At 42.1% G+C, this 19,188-nt stretch overlaps 1 protein-coding gene across 1 annotated transcript in view; it reads left to right on the top strand.

The window, feature by feature from the left end:
- The window catches only part of ADAMTS16 (ADAM metallopeptidase with thrombospondin type 1 motif 16), a 158,300-nt gene that overhangs the window by 203 nt on the left and 138,909 nt on the right, over positions 1-19,188 (top strand). The window contains exons 2-3 of the mRNA XM_067033287.1: positions 19-121; positions 7,024-7,349. Coding sequence (XP_066889388.1) covers positions 19-121; positions 7,024-7,349 — 429 coding nt within the window. The remainder of the gene's footprint in view (positions 1-18; positions 122-7,023; positions 7,350-19,188) is intronic.

Here is a 19,188-nt window from a genome sequence, read left to right on the forward strand (position 1 = left end):
GCCGCTGTTTTCCAGCAGGCACCTGCGTGCGCCGTGGGACCCGCAGCGGCCTCGCCGGGGAGCCCGAGCGTCCGGCGTCCTCCTGGCCCCGCGGAGTGGCCGGGCTGGGTGGAAAAGGGCGGTAAGTGCGCGAGGGGGGTTCGAAACCTTTTGCAGTGCCGCAGCTTGTGAACCCGCTAAGGCTGGCTTACCAGGCTCTGCGAATGTTCGAGACTCTGGGAATTCTCTGCAAGGTGCTGCCGTGCTTCTTTCCAACCGTAAGGGCGAGCGCCTCGGAGTCAACGCTCACCAGTATTTATATTGTTTCCCTGTAAAACGGCGTACCAGCTTTATTACCATAAACAGTAGGGAAGAACGCAAGGGGACGTATTTATTAAACACACACACACACACAATTAAAGAAGGAAGAAATAATCTCGGAGTTGTGTTAATGTATACACAGCAATTATAAAGAGCTTATGATGCCTTTCCCCATCCCCTCGTCCCCTCCCCCTCCTGTTCCCCCTCTGGCCTTTTACAAGGAACATCCTTCACTGTCAGAGCAGGGGACAAAAAGACGGTCATTTTGCTCAGTATTTATCACCTTAGTTTCAAAAGGATGGTCTTCAAGAGTTGGCAGAATATGGGTAGTTAGCGTTTTGTGACGTCACAAGCAATGTCCGAGTCCTGTGTCATGATTTGCCAAAAAACAAGTCAAATCTTTCTGCAGTGTGTGGTTTTACTTTCACCGCTCGCAAGCGGCATGTGTCATTTCATGCCTCAGGGGATGGACCTCTCGATCCTGAACTGCTTTTGGGTAAACCGGAAAGCAGGTGTGGAACGTCGGTCGCTACCGGGTCTTTAATCTGAGCCCAGTCCCCTGGCAACTGCTAAATATGAATACTTTGCATCAATTCCAACAATGCGTTGCCAACTCAAACGTTATTCGAGACTTAACAGAGGAAGAACTAGGTTTTATTATCCCAACATATTTTCAGAAAATCTAGAAAATTTGAGTTAATAATCCAGAATTTCTGAGTGTAGTTTCTTCATCTTGATAAAATTCCATAAAGACAATCATTTAATATGTGCATTAATTATTGAAATTATCTCCCCCCCCCCCCAGTGCTCCATGAAGTCTGTCCATAGTGATAAATCCGATGAACACGGGAACATAGGAACCTTTCTGCAAACACCAGAGGGCGCTAGATGTAAATGATAGAAAACGTTTAAAAATTACTTGTCACTATGTATTTGCAAGAGAAAATTATCTTTTTAAAGCTCACTTCCTTGGGCTGGCCCTTGTCTTCTTTAATGTTTCTCTTACGATTCATCCTAGTATGTAGTTATTTATATTGTAGTTAGTTGTCTTTGGCCACTTAAAAAAAAAAGATTTTTGTGAAAATTCTAGTTTTCTAAAATCATGAAAATTCCTGAAGATCTCAGGAGAATTTTCAGAGTGTTTTCTAGTCGTTATGGGGTTTTCCGTGAGGTAAGAGCATCAGAGATAGAGAACCACTTCCAGGAGGAGAAGCCAAGACTTCCTGCCCGAGGGCGCCCTTCTCCTAGGGAGGAGCGTCCTGCAAGCTGGATTCCAGCCTGGCTGGCATGTGGCTGTAATCACCTGGCACCTCAGCTGGTGTCACAAGCCCAGCGTTCCCATGACAACCACTTAGCTCGCTTGGTCAGAACCTCAGGGAGAAGGTGGGAGCCATCATCATTGAGGTTCTAGCCTAGTGGACACACCGCTCCCTCATCCCTCACGGTGCAGGTGGTTTAGGTCTTTAATTACAAAAGGCTAAGTTGAGAGAGCGGGTTTCAGTGGAAAGCTTTCACACGAGCAGAGAAAGGCTCTTTATGCTCAGCAGTGTTACCTCTTTTGACCTAGGATAGCAGATGTGGAATAGACTTTGTGTGATGCTGTGGTTCGTTTACTGTTGGATGTCTGGGTATCCCTTCAAAACCCAAAGGCGCCTTTGAAATAACTCTTTGGCCATAAGGTTTGTTTAACACATATTTCAACCTATATCGCCAGTGCTCCTGGGAGTCTGGAGTAATTATGCAATAAGATAGAGAATTCCATGTATTCTGTGAGGCAACAATAGATAACTTCATTGAGGTCAATTCTATTTTCAGACCTTCAGTACACCCATTTCATTTTGGCTGATTCAGCATAGCTTTTCCCCGATAGGAGCCTGGAATGCTTTTCCTACAAATTTACCTTTGTCATAATAACAGCGGGTATTGTTAAGAGCAAGCACAGAGCAGGAGTTTGTTAACTTTTAAAATTCTAGAGTAAACTAAGCTTCCAGGTCAAGAGTCAGAAGTTCTTTAGAACTTTGTTTCATTGGACATGAGAGATCTATGTTTGTGTGTGTGAATTTAAAGTATATATTGATTTATATTCACACAGTCACGTGACTTGAGACGGGGCAGGTTGGCGCAGGGAAGTGCTAGTAAATGTTTAACAACAGCTTCTCCAGGCCTCTGGTTTTGTAACACTTGCTGGTTCCCATGGGGTAAATACTCCCACCACGGCTGATTTCAAGCCTACGGATGTGATATGCCATTGAACACAGAGTTAGGACTTGATGTGCAAAATCTGTTCTCCGCAGCTGGTACCGGCAGCCCCTAGCAGGCTCACAGGTGAGCCACACCTCATGCCCTCAGGTTGGAACTGGAGTCTTCCTAGGCTTGATGCTGTGGTCAAAACACCTTTTGAAATGAAGTAGATCAGGGTGCTGACTGAAGCAGCCACGTGTGAATTTCTCCTCAGAAAAACCTGTGAGGGACCGAGGTCTTATTTCAGGGATTCGCAAGGATCAGGAATCTCACTAAATTCTTTTTTCTTGAAATCACAAGCCAATAGTTTGGGGGATTACAATCTTAAAACATAAGCTCAAGAGTTAGTTTAAAACTGTCATTTTATAGCAATGATATATTGCCTTCTGCATGGGGAGAAGCTATGCTTTACTTTGTTCATTCATTGAATTCTTTAGCTATGACCCTTTTCGCATTTATTTATACATAACCAACAGTGCATATCTGCACTAAAGACTGCTCTTTGATGAAATCAGGGTTTCTCTGCCTTGGCGCTCTTGACCTTTTGTTATGGGAACCTGTTCTGTGCATGGAAGAATGTGTAGCAGCCTCCCTGGATTCACCCACTACTTTCTCAAAGCACCACTATCCCCTGCCCTTTCGTGAAAACCAGAATGTCTCCAGACATCCCAAGTGTCTCCTGGGGGCAGGGGTGAGGGGTAGCACTTCTGCTGACAACCACGGGACTAAATTTTCACCCGTGTGCACCCTCATTCTCAGAAGGGACTGTAACTGGTTACAAGGAGTGGCTTTGCAGAGGTTGGAGCTGGTGTTCTGGGCAGCCTCAGGCCAGTTACCCAGAGCTGACTGTTACCTTGTCAGGAATTTTGTGAGCTGGCGTGCTGAAAATCAAAATAGGTAAACTTGGGTGAAATAAATAATATTAAAAACAAGATTAAAACACTGAAAGCTCATCACTTCGCAATTCTTTAAGTTTTGAGGTTACGTATCCTCTTGAGGTTCTTTGCCTGTATTGCCTCTGTATGGTGGAAATACTTGATAATGGTGTGCTACCGTGCAAACCTCTGAACTCCGTGTTCAGTGAAGTCACGTGGTAATTGAAACTAGCCACGGTAGGAGTCTTTATACCAGGGAAACTGGCAAATGCTTTCAACCAGGCCACCCCATGACCCCCACCCGTAGCTGGTTGTGAAAGATGTACCAGCACAACACGTGCGTTTCTGTACAAGAGGCTTAAAAGTTGTCATTTTGAAAAGTAGATATTATATGTCTCCCTCCCAATAAAAGATAAAGAGTGCATGCCCTCCAAAGTCAAGGTCGTAAAAATGACCTTTTAATGGTAATCGTCTTTTTAAGTGCAATACATCTGCTCGTTCGCCAGTGTTTGGAACAGTCCACGCGCTTTGTCCTCATCGCACGGCCTCTGCTGGGATGGAGACAGGCTAGGGCGAGGTGCAGACGCTCCCTGAGAGCCCGCAGGGCAAGAGGAAAGGCATTAACATGAACACGTCACACCAGCTTCTCCCGGGTCTGGACACCAGCTTCTCCCGGGTCTGGAAAGCCGGAGATGAGGAAGGTGGTTTGGAAAAATGCAAACTAAATGAGCAAGTGCTTTTCACCTTTTTTTAGGAGTAGCCGGGAACAGACTGTGATCACATACTAGCACCAGGCACATTCGTTCCTAATTTGTTTCCCCCTCTGTTTTTTTTATCATTGCATAGAATTTAAGCATATTTGTTTTACTTTCTCATTGTCCTAAGTAAAATGTGAAGCGATCCCAGTGTATTTTGCCTTGGCAGACACAAGTGCCCTGCTTTGACATCTGTTTCCAAGGTTGGCTGTCGAGCTGCCAGACAGAACCTGCTGCCTGTCTAATCTGCATGGGCCACAGTTCACCAGTTACCTGCAATTGGGAATGGGGGGCAGGCCTGCGGGCCCAGGAGTGGCCCTTTGACCTGAGGAAACAGGAAGCCTGGGCTCAAACAGGCCATTGCTAAGCTTTTGCTTATCCTGCTGCCTGATGGGTTGGCTGCCGGGCCTCTGACTCTCACCTTGCCGTGGCCTCAGCCCAGGGGACTCTGGACAGTGCCTTGCCATCCCTGGCCTTCTCTGTCTCTCCCAAAGCCAAACACATGCCTTTTATGCCCATCCCCTGGCTGCCACCCTCTCTGTTCCAGTGTAACATTTCAGATACCTGCCAGGATGGCCCAGGGACATGTGGGCAAGTACCTATACCAAAAGAGTTCTGGTTGTGAAGAAAAATTACTTTTTCCAGAAAAAATAATCCACCTGAGTACTGTTCCCTTATGACCAAATAGCGCTTCTGTAGGATGCTGTTTTAGTTCATCTCATGGCTCCAAAAAGCGTGTCCAACTCATGCTAAAGACCCGGTTATTAAGTATCTAACAGAATAGTCTCCCGAGAGCATATATTGGTAATAAAAGGGGAATATATATAATTTCTTAGGATGTTAGAATCAGGATGAGAATATGAGAATCAGGTCTTGTCGTACACGTAAGAGGAAGTTGCATTTTGAATCGTTAGGGACTTTCCACCTCCGTGCAGGGCTAGCCCTCTGGGGCCTGGGTCTGACATCCATTTCAAAGACATCTCAGAGGAAGCTTGGAGAAAGCCTGACGTCTTGTTGGCCTGTTATTTTCTGGTGTTTAGACAAAATGCAGGCTAGGAAGCCGGCCGTCTCCAAAGGTCCGTCGCTGGCATGCTGGTGGAGACACTCACAAGATATGTTTAAATATTTGAAAGGTAGAAGCCAAGCTAAGAGATTGTTAACTAAATTATTTTGTAAGCTCAGCTTTAACACATCTACCTTCCCATGGTCTAAAAGTCTAGGTTCGAGTTTAAAACATGGCGGTGCAGGAAGATCCTACCTCGGGCGTGAAGCTCACCCCTAAGTCTCTAGTCCGTGTCTGTCCTGCCGGCCCAGAAACAACCTCTCCCTGACCTCTGGAGGGCAGAGCTGATGTGTTAACGGTGGGAATGAAAGGAAGAAGCCCTGTCAAAGCAATGAAAAACACATGATGCTAGAAGGGAAGAAACCTCTTTGGAGAAGACAGCTACGATATTTTGAGAAAGGCAGGTGAGGGCCACCGCCCAAGATTCTGGTGGAGTTACAGATGTTTTCTCCATACTTTGCACAGAGAACGGAATGACACAGGTGCTGCCCATGCAAAACTATAAGACTGTCGGTGACAGAAGCCTGGCAGATCCTATGGGTGCCCCAAATCTGTTAGTTCCTTGGGGTTGTCTTGACCTTTTAAAAATAAATCATTTATCTGAATACATTTTGGCCTGGTATAATACAAATTAGAATTGGAAGAAGAGTGTGGTGCATGTCTTTGAACAGCCTTGAAGTGCGAAATGCCAAGAAGCCAGGCCAGTCAGAGGCTCAGCAGTGGTTTTCATTCGGAGAAAAGATACATCTAGCATCTACCGTACCTGCACTCTGCCTGTTCTGCTGTAGTTCAGAGATTTAATAATTAAATATTTTAAAATTAAATGCCAAAGAATGTCCATCATATTTGTATTTTTAACTGTTTTCTGAAAAATGATCAGTATTTTTAAGCTAAACTTTCTTATCAATAGACTGAAGAGGGCTTCCCTGGTGGCGCAGTGGTGGAGAGTCCGCCTGCCGATGCGGCGGACGCGGGTTCGTGCCCCGGTCCGGGAAGATCCCACGTGCCGCGGAGCGGCTGGGCCCGTGAGCCGTGGCCGCTGAGCTTGTGCGTCTGGGAGCCTGTGCTCCGCAACGGGAGAGGCCGCAGCAGTGAGAGGCCCGCGTACCGCAAAAAAAAAAAAAAAAAAAAAAAAAAAAAAAAAGACTGAAGATGTTGATAAAAGCCAATATGACTAAAGGAATATTTAAAACTATAAAAATAATGACATAATAATTACTCTACAGTAATTACTCTGTAATCTGAAAAGCCCATTCTTAGTTTCATTTGGTCTGTAATCTGTTTCTCCTTAAAAGTGTCATAGCATTTGCTGAATTGGTAATAACACACAAAAGGCACTTAAAGGCACTTAAAAGGCCCCTTTTAAGATTTCCCCCTTTTTTTTTTTTTTTTTTTTTTTATTTTTTTGCGGTACGCGGGCCTCTCACTGTTGTGGCCTCTCCCGTCGCGGAGCACAGGCTCCGGACGCGCAGGCGCAGCGGCCACGGCTCACGGGCCCAGCCGCTCCGCGGCACGTGGGATCTTCCCGGACCGGGGCACGAACCCGTGTCCCCTGCATCGGCAGGCGGACTCTCAACCACTGCGCCACCAGGGAAGCCCTAAGATTTCCCCTTTTGACTCCGATTTTATGCTTTCTGTAGCTCGGATTTGAGGCTGGGTGGTTGTTGACATTTCCTCCATCCTTCTTGGCTGGGTGAAAATACTCTCCTGTAGTAAATGATATTCGAAGATTCCTGATCCTTTTCAGAATTCTGAAATGACTCAGCCACGCCCCCCCTCTCACTTTCAGAGTATGACCTGGTGTCTCCCTACGAGGTTGACCACAATGGACACTATGTGTCCCATGAAGTCACTCACCCCCAGAGGCGGAAAAGGGCGCTGGCCCAGCTCCGAGCTGACTCTCTGCACCTCCGGCTGAAAGGCTTCAGGCACGACTTCCACCTGGATCTGAAAACTTCCAGCAAGCTGGTGGCGCCTGGATTTCTCGTACAGACTTTGGGGAAGCGGGGCGCTAAGTCGGCACAGACTTTCCCGCCTGAGGATTTCTGTTTTTATCAAGGTTCCTTACGATCCCACGAAAATTCCTCAGTGGCTCTTTCGACCTGCAAAGGTTTGGTGAGTACAGTTGTTGCCGCCCGTTGTGAGGCCGCGGGGGCAGGGAGGTGGGGAAGGGAGCAAGGGACAAGATTTGGGCTCCTTCTCCCATGATTGCAGTACAGATTTCTTTGATCTCTCAAAGCAGAAGGAAAATTGCCAAACAATGCTTTCTAAGATATGCTGGGCGCTTCCTATCCCCAATTTGGAAACGGCATCCGGGTTCCGCCTTCTGTTGTCGTTGGTCTGCAACGATTGTGGCAGAGCTCTGCGGTTTGAAAACTGTGCCTGAGAACTTACGGCCAAGTCTGAAGACTTTGACTTCTTTGGGGATGGTTTTACTCTGACTTACTGGTTACTCTAACTTGCTGGTCACTTACTAGCACTGGAAGAATGTTTTCATCTTGAATAGACCAACAGTAGTCAACTGATTGGCCCATGTGCTTGAAAGCACTTTATTTCTGTCCTTCTGATGTTGATAATATAGTTACAGATTAGAGCATTCATTTCAAAAACAGTGCTGAATCCATGGCAGGGCAGTGCTGGTCTTATTGGGCTAAAGATTCTATTAGTGCTTTCTTCATTTTCTTAATACCTGAGTTGGACATTAAGCACCCTTAGGTGCTTCAGGTGGTCCCCTTTGCTTGGATCCTAGAGTAAGGAGTGTCTGGCCAAGTTGAGAAGGTACCTAAATCCCTCAGGCTGACCTAAGCGGAAACCTTAATGGCTTATCTTTTACTTTTCTTAGAATATTTCCATAACTTTCGGGAAGGAAAGCTTAGTAGATGCTTAGATTCTTGGACACAAATTGATTAGTCAGACACAGATGAGGAAGACGTGACATAAGTAGCAGAGTGAAAATGTGTGGTCCAAACAATAAGGTCTTGATCATGTTAAAGGTTTGGCAAATAGATTTTTGAACATTTGTTACATCTCCAGAAAATGATCTAAGCCTGTCTTATTCCTTTCCCTCTTTGAAAAGAGATAATTCAGACTCTATATCTCATAAGGATTTTGTGTACACGTGTGTGAATACTGGATGCTGAAGGTGCATTCATAACCAATTCCTTAAAATATTAAATATGTGGAAATGCTATGTCCTGTGATTTTTAAAAAATATTAACATTCTGCTTTAGAGGGGGAATTCAGTTTGGGCTGGGCTCATATCTACTTTCTTTGGAAAGACTTTTGGTTTAAGAATGGACACAACGGGGAATTGCCAAGGGTGGGGTGGTGGTTATTTGGCACACTTGTTAAGCATAAGGACAGTGTGGTCAATTTCTCCCATGCTCTCTCAAGAAAAGTAGATCTTTCTTAATGAAAGAGCTAGAACTCTTCATGTAATGCACTAAAGGGAGATATCTCTTCCTTGGCTTTCTTCAACAAAGGCTCGCTCAGACCAGAAATGGAAGCCATCTGTGTGGTAAGGAGATGTGCCATGCCCTTCAAAGCACTCTTGGATTTGTGGAGACTGGGCAAGGTGCTTTCTTCCCATTAGCCCAGCAGGGGTGCAGGCTCGTGGATGCCCCTGGTCTCTGTGAGCCTAAGGCTTCCTAGTGATGGCGTGATGGCTGAGCTATGCTCTGGAGTCTGTCCCATGAATAGAGTTGGCTGGCAGCAGCTTGAAATTTCTGGCTCTCTTTGAACTCAATGGGAGTTAACAGCGAAAGTTGTAAATGACAACTACATGAAAGATAAAGAAGTGAAAAGAACAGAAAAAAGACTCCTCTGGATAATAAACACTGGAATGTAATATTTTGGTGACTGCAGTAGAAAGCTGTGTGCTTTCACCATTCATCTTCCAAATACATTAATTCCAACTAAAGTGATATTTTGTCTGTAGATGGTCACTACAAACATGACCTCAACTAGACTTATGAGTGTGAGATCCAGGGGCATTTGCCATATGATAGGACAAATCAAAGGCATTTTAAAGAAGAAAAGGGGAGGATTAAGAAGTCCTCTCTCTTAGCCAGATAATAAAGTTATTGAATGGAAATGCCCCTCAAGTAGTTGCCAAGTCTGTTATTTCTTTCCTGATTGATGGCTACCCCATCTGTCCTCTTTCAAATCTGTTAACACATGAAGAAAAGTAGCATACCTTTTGCATTAGATGATGGTTCCTTTTTGTTATTATTGTTCTTCTTGGTTCTTTCAGGTTCTAATTAAAGTTCCAGGTAGATCTCAGTTAAGCATTTTCAAATTTGGTTTCTAGATGACTCAGCTATCTGATGGGAGGCAGGAGTGTGGTTCTAATTTATAGTAAATACATATTCTTAAATAAGAAAGAAATCTAAAATGAGCATTTTACTTTGAATCTCTTGTGAATAATGAATCTCATGTGCTTCAGAAGTGTGTCTCACTGGAGCCTGTCAAAGTTGCATCCAAGGAGTGTATTGTCTGATGAGACAAGCAGGGAGTAGGCAATTGTACTGAAGAGTGATAAAATAAGGACAAATATGGGTGCTAGGAGAACGGAAATGAAGATGCCTCACCCTATCTCGGTGAGAGACAGCAGCATCAGGGTAGGTTTCTGGAGGAAATATGGTCCAAGCCGAATCCTTATTGTAGATTTGGAATGTGATGCTTATGAATGGAGGAGTAGCGAGCAATCTCAGGGAAGATGATGGAGATCAGTCAAGTTCGTGGAATCCTTGATAACACCATCCATGACTGTTCAGAGATTAATATTTGTATATGAAGCCCAAGTGTAGTAAACTCAGTAAGGTCTGTAAGCCCTAAAATGACTTCTAGAGTCACTCTGACATTGCCACCAAGTACATTGATTCAAGATATTTCTCGTTTTGCTAAATAAGGTTACTAAGAAAAATAGTATCTGTTATACTTATGCCTCTACCGAAATGACATCACAAATCTGTTCTGATTACCAATCACAAGCACATAAATGTGTGTCACACAGCAGGTGCTTTTCAATACTTGTTAAATAATGGATAGAATTACTGGGTGTCTTACAGTGTAAGAAACAATGATGACAATGACAGCAGCAGAAGGAACAGTAATAAGTTACTGAATGTTATTTGCCAAATACCTGCCTAATAGCTTCCAATTTGTTATCTCACTTAGCCTAATGATAACTCTTAAGAGATAGGTACTATTTTTTAACAGCTTTATTAAGATATAATTTACATATCATAGAGTTTCACACCTTGAAAATGTATAATTCAGTGTTTTTTTAGTATATTCCCTGACTTCTGCAAACATCACCACAATCTAATCTGAGACATTTACATCACCTCAAAACAAACAAACAAACAAACAAACAAAAAACAACCCAGTACAGTCCAGTCCCTCCCATTTCTCTCAAGCCCTCATCAGTCCTAGGCACCCATTAATCTGTCTTCTTTGTTTATGTTGCCTAATCTGGCCATTTCTGATAAATGGAAGCATACGATACGTGGTCTTTTGTGACTCGCCTCTTACACTTATTATACTGTGTGTTTAAGTTTCATCCACGTTGTAACATGTTTAAAGACTTCATAATTTTTATTAGTAAATAATAGTCCTTTGTATACATATGCCACTTTTTATTTTAATGCCTATCAATTGATAGACATTGTTTGTATTTTCTTTGGTTGTGTGAATAATGTTGCTATGAACATTTGTGTACAAGTTTTTGTGTAGACGTAAGTTTTCATTTTTCTTGAGTATTTACCTAGACGTGTAGTTAGTGGATCCTATGGATACTCTAAGCTTAACCTTTTAGGAGATTCTAAACTGTTTTTTCACAGTAGCTGCACCATTTTATGTCTACCCAGCAATGTATAAGGGTTCCAGTTTCTCCACATTCCAGACAACACTTGTTCTTGCCCACCTTTTTTTCTTATAGACATCCTAATGGACAGAAAAAGTGGTATTTCACTGTAGTTTTTATTTGCCCGGTAGAGATTATTGGTTCACAGTTTTGCTGTTGTTCTTGTTGTTGTTTTGTTTTGTTTTTCCTTCAGCACTTTGAATATACCATCCTACTGCCTTCTGGTTTCCATTGTTTCTGATAAGAAGTCTGCTGTTTATCTCATTGTAGTTTTGTTACACTTAAAGCATTGTTCTCCTGTTGCTGTTTTCAATGTGTCTTTGTCTTTCAGCATTATTACTGTCAAGTGTATAGGTGTGAGTATATTTGAGTTTATCCTTCTTGGGATTATATGAGCATCCTGAATGTTCATATTAATATTTTTCCTCAATTTGAAAAGTACTTGACCATTGTTTCTTCAAATATGTTTTTCTGCTCCTTTCTCTCTCTCCTCTCCTTTGGTACTCCCACTATTCATATGTCGGTATGCTTAATGATGTAGCAGGTTTCTCTGAGGTTCCATTCGTTTTTCTTCATTCTTTTTCCTCTGTGCTCTTTAGATTGCATAATCTTGATTGATTGATCTGCAAGCTCACGGATTCTCTGCTGGAAGTTCAAACCTACTGTTAAGCTTCTGCAGTAAATTTTTCATTTCGGATATTGCAATTTTCAACTTCAATTCTTTTTATAATTTCTCTTATTTTGTATTTTGTGAAACACTGCTATGAGGCCTTGCTTTAATTCTTTTGATATAGTTTCCTTTGGTTCTTTGAACATATTTATAATAGTTGCTTTGGAGTGTTTGTCTACTAAGTTAAAATCTGGGTCCCCTCAGAAGCAGTTTCCATTGCCTCTTTCTTTTCCTGTGTATGGGTCACACTTTTCTGTTTCTTTGTGTGTCTCACAATTTTCTTGTTAAATACTAAACATTATAGATAATATATTTTAGCAACTCTAGATACTGTAAGACTGACCACACACCACCACTCCAGTGCTTGTTGCTGTTGTTTTCTTTCTTACTTGTTTAGTGACTAGTTCAGTGAAGTCTGTTTTCCCTGCAGCATGCAGCCTCTAATGTTGCTTCTCAGAGAGTGCAACCTACAGCATGTGCACAGTCTTTCGGAAAGCCTGTGCTGATCTGCTGCCTCTATTGGTACCACAACCAACTGTTACTCTACACTAACTGCTAGGTGATTGCTTTTCTTTTTCCCCCCGGCACACTTGGGCATAGATTGCTCCACAGTCTAATCTGATTATAAAAGAGCTTTGCAGGATTAGGATGCTGCCAGGTTTTGAGACTACTCCAACACCAGGAGGAATCCTCTTGTCTTTTTCCCTGAGTCTCTCCGCTAAACTTCTAGTAAGTGTACTGTTTCGCTTATTGTTATGTGTATCATGGAACAACAACCTTCTCTTAATTGCTTGCAAGTAAGATACCCATTATTTTTGACAATACCGTTAGACATGAACTTTCACACACTCTGTTCCAAATATAGTCATTCATTTTAAATGAGTTTCTCGTTCTTAGAGCTTGCTTCTTGCTTCTCTTCCTGGGCAAAATGTGTGTGCCACTAAACAGGTGCTAGAACTAGTAGTATACTTCTCCTCCCAAAATGACACCCCTACTCTATGAGTGGAGCTCTGGGTGGAAATAGTAGCTCCTGGTCTTCTCTGCTTTTGCTTCCTGGCTTGAAATCTCTACCATACAAATGTTCCTCGTTGGGGATGTTCAGGGATCAATTATTCTCAACCTGCTGAGCCTGGAGTAGAGCTTCCATCTTATAAGCAGAGGCTGCTTAGCACAAGGGAAATCAGTTCTTATGGCCATGCCTGTCCAGAATAGAGCTTCTGCAATATAAAACTGAGGGGATAAGAGATGTTGGTGCCTTGTTTTTCCTGACTTGAAAATACAGCCCTAGAATGGGTGTTGGGGGGGATAGGGAGCCCTGGTCTTTTTAGAATATACCTAGAATAGTGCTCTGTCACGCTGAGCAGGGGGAAAGGTGAGCATGTGACTAGACCATGGCTCAAATGTCACCAAATTTTACCATTCTTTTACAGATTTACTAAATTTAATTAGATAGATGATTTTTTCCCCTTTATTTTTATTGGAGTATGGGAGGGATAAATCAGAAACTTGGGATGAACACACACACACTACTATATATAAGATAGATAACCAAAAAGGACCTACTGTATAGCACAAGGAACTCTACTCAATATTCTGTGATAACCTATATGAGAAAAGATTTTCCACTTTTTTTATGCCCTTAGGACAATTTCCAGAGACTTCAAATGGGGTGTGTGTGTGTGTGTACAATTTTCAACAGGAAAATGGTTGTTTCACTTGAGAGAGGATCTTTCACATTCCTTACACTGCCATTCTGGAAGTCAGTCTCTGCTAAATGCTATTATTAACATATTTTGCAAATCACTGCCCAAAGCTATTTTATTATCCCCATCTTACAGATGATTCCCTAGGTAATTCTTGAAAGAGTGGGATTTTGACCTAAGTTGATTGACTTCAGAAACAACACTTTAAATCACAATACTATTTTGCTTCCCTTGATCGTGAGGTCATTACTGCACTATAGAGACCTACAAGATCATTTATGTGGATTTCCATTGCATCATCCTTGAATACTCTCTAAAGTGTAATGATGTTTGCATTTGGTTTCCTCCTCAATACCACCTTCCTCAGTATCAAGCCCTCTCTGAACTTAGTAGGCCCATTTGTAACATATCAGGCCCTTATATTAAAAAAACATGAATTCATTCCATAATTATTTATTTATAGGTTTGGTTTTTTATACCAGACTGTGAGTTCTTGAAGAGATACTGTTTTATTCATCTTTGTATCCCCAAGTTCCTGTTAACACAACCTAGTTCTCTTTTTTCTTGCAATGAATGATTGTATTTCAAATTAACAACCAAAAATACTACATCTTCTCAACCTCTATTTTGAGATATGAATAAACATAAAATTCATTTTATAATTCATTTCATATGATTTCCTTCTGAGACTAATGTCAAATAATCTACATTTTCTTTTGAAGCACAGTTTATTCAGAAGTGGTCTAATCAATCAGATTTCTGAAAAACTATTTTAAAAAACCCCCATTGTCAATACTTTAAATGAGGTTTCTTTGGAAATATTTTCTGTTGCATGTAACAGGATTAGATTTTCTTAAAGGATTTCATGCACGTTCTGTACTTGGATTAGTACTTTATTAAAAAAAATTAAATAAAGAACAGCATCAAATCTATCATCTGTCCTTGGCATAAAATCTGCCTGAATTTTAGCTCCTCTTGTGTAATTGTTAAGGCATTAATGCATAGGATACATATCACTTCTCCCAAAATCTAATTATTCTCTTGCTTTCAGTAGTGTTGGGAAACTTGTAAATGCCACAGTTCTCAGTTCACTTTGAGAATTCCCTCACTTGGTTGCAGACTTACTTGTGGCCCTGGTTTGAATTGTACTAGGTTTTATTTCCAGATAAAAACCCCAGGGATTCTCTGGAAACTCTAGTCATTGAGAGTTTTCCTAAAGCACCCAATAAATCCTCGGAAACTGTCTGAAATGTTGCCAAGTTTTCAATGGACTTTGAAAAATGTTCTTGAGCCAGGAAAATAAAACAGGAGCAGAAAGGAAGAACCAACACAGGAGATGGCTAGAAGGGCTAATATGAGTTTTAAAAGAAAAGTATCACTGTCTGAGGAGGCCAGTGATGGCATACCAGTTGAAAATGCATCAAGCTTAGGAGACATGCAGGAAAATGGTAGAGAAAATAAGGTTTTTGGATAAAGTATGGCCAAAGTTATTGATCATTAGGAAATTTAAAAGGTGAGTGTGGGGAACTAATTGAAAGTACTGGATCATTACATGAATTTCTGCTAATTACTTAAGAATAAATATAGTATAAATCTTTAAATTGACACAATGGAATACAGTTCATTATTACAACTAGATCAAAGTAACATTTATGAGGTAACATTTTGTACTTATGACCAGATTTTTCTATTAGCTTACCATTAATTTTGAACAGAAATGAGATGATTAGAAAAATTCAAGTATAAAATGTATGGTTTTGTTCCATTTCCCTTATTTTTCAAGTGATGAACCTGAGAATCAAAGAGATGGAGTGGCTTGGCCAGTATTACAAAGCCCAGTGGGGTTTAGGAAGGTCTAAGGACGTATGTCTTTAGGTTCTCTGTCCTGTGATATTTTCACTGAAACAAACAGGATGCTATTACTTTTCATTATAGTGAGGGATCAGTTGAAGACTTTAAATGGACTATGTGCCAGAGGTTTTAAAGATAAAGCAAGGGAGTCCTTGCTCTGGAGGTGTGGGGCAGGTGGCAGGGGAAGGGGACAGAGAGACAGCCTTCCTTCTGGTGTTTGGTGCGCCTTGATGCCCTTTGTTGTGAATCACATGCTTCCACTGTATGGCAGTTCTCATATGGACAGTCTCTACGGCCAATAAAATATTTGCTGTGAGGGTCATTGGAATGGTGCTTATCTCCACAACCAGTAGGACCAGGATTTTCTCCAAGGCCAAGGTTAGCCGGAGAACAGCCATGTGATTCCCCTTGGAGGGGCAGGGATGTGATCCCTGTGGTCAGTTCCTCTGGGGGATGACTCAAGTCTAGGATTTTCCAAAGGACAAGGATACTGGAACCTACATTTTCGAGAGTGACTGTTTAAGAGAAAGTCCAGGCCAGAGAGAGTACAAGAGGAGCCCAGATGAAACCAGACTCTTAAAAGCACGATCCTGCCTTGCCTGAGATTCAACCAGAGCAGTCTGACTGTATCTGCTTAACACACAGGTAACATTTTTCTTCTTAAATATCACTTTCACCACGAGGACCTCCCTGATCCACCCCCATCTAAAATCACCTACTCTTCCCCCACACACACATACTTCCTATCCCCTTCCCTATCATATCTGTATTAATCATAGCCCAGTTAGGAAACAGAAACCACACAAATTAATGGAAAAGAGAGAATTAATACAATGCATTAAGTAGGTATTCAAGAACTGAAAAAAGAAAAAGAAAATACCCAGATATAACAGGGTAGCAAGTGCAGGAATCAGCTACTGGACCTGGAGCTGAGGGACTGAGGGAAGAAGTTGAGGCTATTAAAATTTAAATGCTTGGAGCTGGGCTCAAACCCCTGAGTAGGAGGAGCTGGCCAACTGGTGCCAGGACTGGGAGGGGCAACTTGCTGCTGGTTTTTTAAGTAACCTGTAAACTGCAGTCAGCTGCTGTTACTAGAATTAACTGCCACTGCCAGGATGAAGCCAGGCTGACAGGAACAGGAAATAGACAGGAAGTCCATGTCGGGCACACAGGAAGTCCACAAGTCCACAGGGGCAGACAGGAAGTTCACAGGGTGCAGACAGAAAGTTCACAGGGTTCAGACAGGAAGTCCATAAGTAGCAGACAGGAAGTCTAAAAGGAGCAGATAGGAAGTGCACAAGTCCACAGCGGGCAGGCAGGAACAAGTTCTTCCACCTTCTTTGAATTCGGATTTGTAGAGTTCCAGACCCAGTATCGCAAAGCAGAGTTTAAAACGGGAGTTTAGAACTGAGGATGGTTTCTTAATACCAAGCAGGCTATCTATGCTAAATATTGAGAATATAGCAGGGATTTATGTCTGACTTTTTCTTGCTTTATCCCCAGCACTTTCAATAATGCCTGATACATATTAAAGCCCTCAATAAAAATGTATTCAATGAACAAATTATTTTTTAATGGAGAAACTGGAATTCTGGTGCTTTGCAAAAATAATTTGCATAGCCACTGTTCTGAAGGAGTTGGGGGGGCGAGAAACGAAAAGCTAAAATAGTAGGGACATCCCAGCCCTAACTAGGGAAAGGGTTAGACCCCAAGAAATAGACCTCACCAGGCCTGGTGGCAGGCTTATTCCTGTGAGGGGATGGAGCTGTCAGACCCATGCATGCAGACACTTCTCCCCTATGATGGGCTATCCTTGCCCTTTTTCCTCACTTGATTAAAATTAAGTCCCATGTGTAGCTTGCCTGGAGGGAGAAGCAGCACAGCATTTCCTCAGTAGACTTGGAGGTGGTATTTCATGACTTATTACACAGGAATAAATTGGCATTCAGAGGCTCGTGTGTGCGTATGTGCATGTGTGTGTGTTCAGTGTCTGTGAGTTTGGTTACTCTAAATCACTCCTGAAGGAGACATTGGAGTAGCATCATCTGTAGGCTGAGGCCAAGCTCTGTATCAGAGTGAATTTCTACACTCAGTGGATCTTCTCTTTGCTCGTTCTGGACGACAGCCATCCTCGGTAATCACACCCCTACTCTCAGGTTCCCTGAGCCTCAAAACTCAACTGGAAGCCACTGTTTGCATTTGCTCTTCTGTCTATACTCCAGTCCCCATTTATTCCCAGTATGTGTCATTTTTACTAATTTTGATTCCTTTGTCTAATGACGGCATTCATCCTTTGTGCTCTATTGCACATATTTTTCACTACTCAAGGATTTGTCTTTAATTTTTTAAGAAGAGCAACATGTATTTTAAAGTCATTAAATTAAGTAAATCCAGTATTTTAAATTAGTAGCAAAATCAGTGCTAATTTCATATTCTCTATTTCTGTGAAATTATAGGAAAACTAAATAAAATCTCATTTGAAAAATTACAATCTAAAGAAATGTAGGCAGGATTCTTTTTTTTTTTTTTTTTTGTATAGTTAGTTTACAGTAAATAGGTGTATCCAGTAAGGCATGCACTGTCAATATATTAAAAGTTACCAGTTATGAAACAAAAATTAAACTGAGACAAAACTAAAAACAACAACAACAACAAAAACTACACAGTTACCAGATTTACAGTGACGTTAAAATGACTAGTTGCCTTTAGTTTAAAAATGGTACTAAAATGATAGAAAGCTTCAACAGGCAATGACAGATATATCCAGTTCTTCCCGTTTTCTCTCATTGAATAGGTATGTCCCCATCCCTTAAGACATTAGAAATTTGGAGTAAGACATGTAAAGTAACATGTAGTTTAGGTAATTGGTGATTTCTTTCAGTATGCGAAGCCTGAGAAAAATATTTGCCTTGATGACCTTAGGGTCATTTCATCATAGTTTAAATTTTCATGTGACTACATTGTATCTTTTTCTCTTAGATGAAAAAGCAGGGACTGTCCCTTAAATGCGGTAAGGCTGTATTTAAGTTCATACAAGTTGGAAACACTTTGAAAGAAGATTCTTAGTTTTGATTGGGCTTGCAGAAATAGCCAGGGCCTCCATGCATGGTAGTTCAAGTTGGACCCTGGGAACGGTGAACAGACATGGGGAAGGAGGGCGTCAGAGACTGTTCCATGAAAGTTGAGGCCACCTACCTGCACTCCTACCCTCCTCCTACTTCCCTACAGAGAGCAGCCTCATTGGAGGTTGAAAAGCACAGCTCGGATCTTTTCATTTCCTTACTCGTCATGTGCCCATTGCACTCTGGGGAAAGCCCACACCTTCACTGTGGCTGATGATGCCCTTGGCGTCTGCCTTTGCTTTTGCAACTTCAGCCTCATGGAGGAAACTCTCCAGGCTTGAGTGGCACCAACTCATTTCTTTCGCGATAAGACTGAGCTTCTCACCCCCTCAGGGCCTTAGCGGATGCTGTTCCTTCTGTGCCTGGAACACAGTTCCCATCCTTCCTCCTCCAGTTAAGCATCAGTTGGAAAGACACTCCCTTGAGTCATACGTCTCTGCCACTGCAGATTCCCTAGCAATACATTCATGACTCACCTTCATTTTTCTCTTTGAATGGAATTATTCTTATTTTGGTTACTACTTTAGTATTTACCCGTCTCTCCCACTAGATAGTCAACATCCTAAGGGTAGCGCTAAGGGTCAGAATCCCTTAAGGATCAGAGCACCCACATTGTTCCTGGCCCTTGGAAGGAACGAGATAGATGAGTGGAGGGGTAGGTGGATGGATGCATGGATGGATGGAGGATCCTAGTTTCAGATACTAGTTGGAGAAAGTTCCTGTTTCCAGAGAGAAGGTGCAG

Source organism: Kogia breviceps, chromosome 4 (assembly GCF_026419965.1).
Source record: "Kogia breviceps isolate mKogBre1 chromosome 4, mKogBre1 haplotype 1, whole genome shotgun sequence".
NCBI classification, from domain to species: Eukaryota; Metazoa; Chordata; class Mammalia; order Artiodactyla; family Physeteridae; genus Kogia; species Kogia breviceps.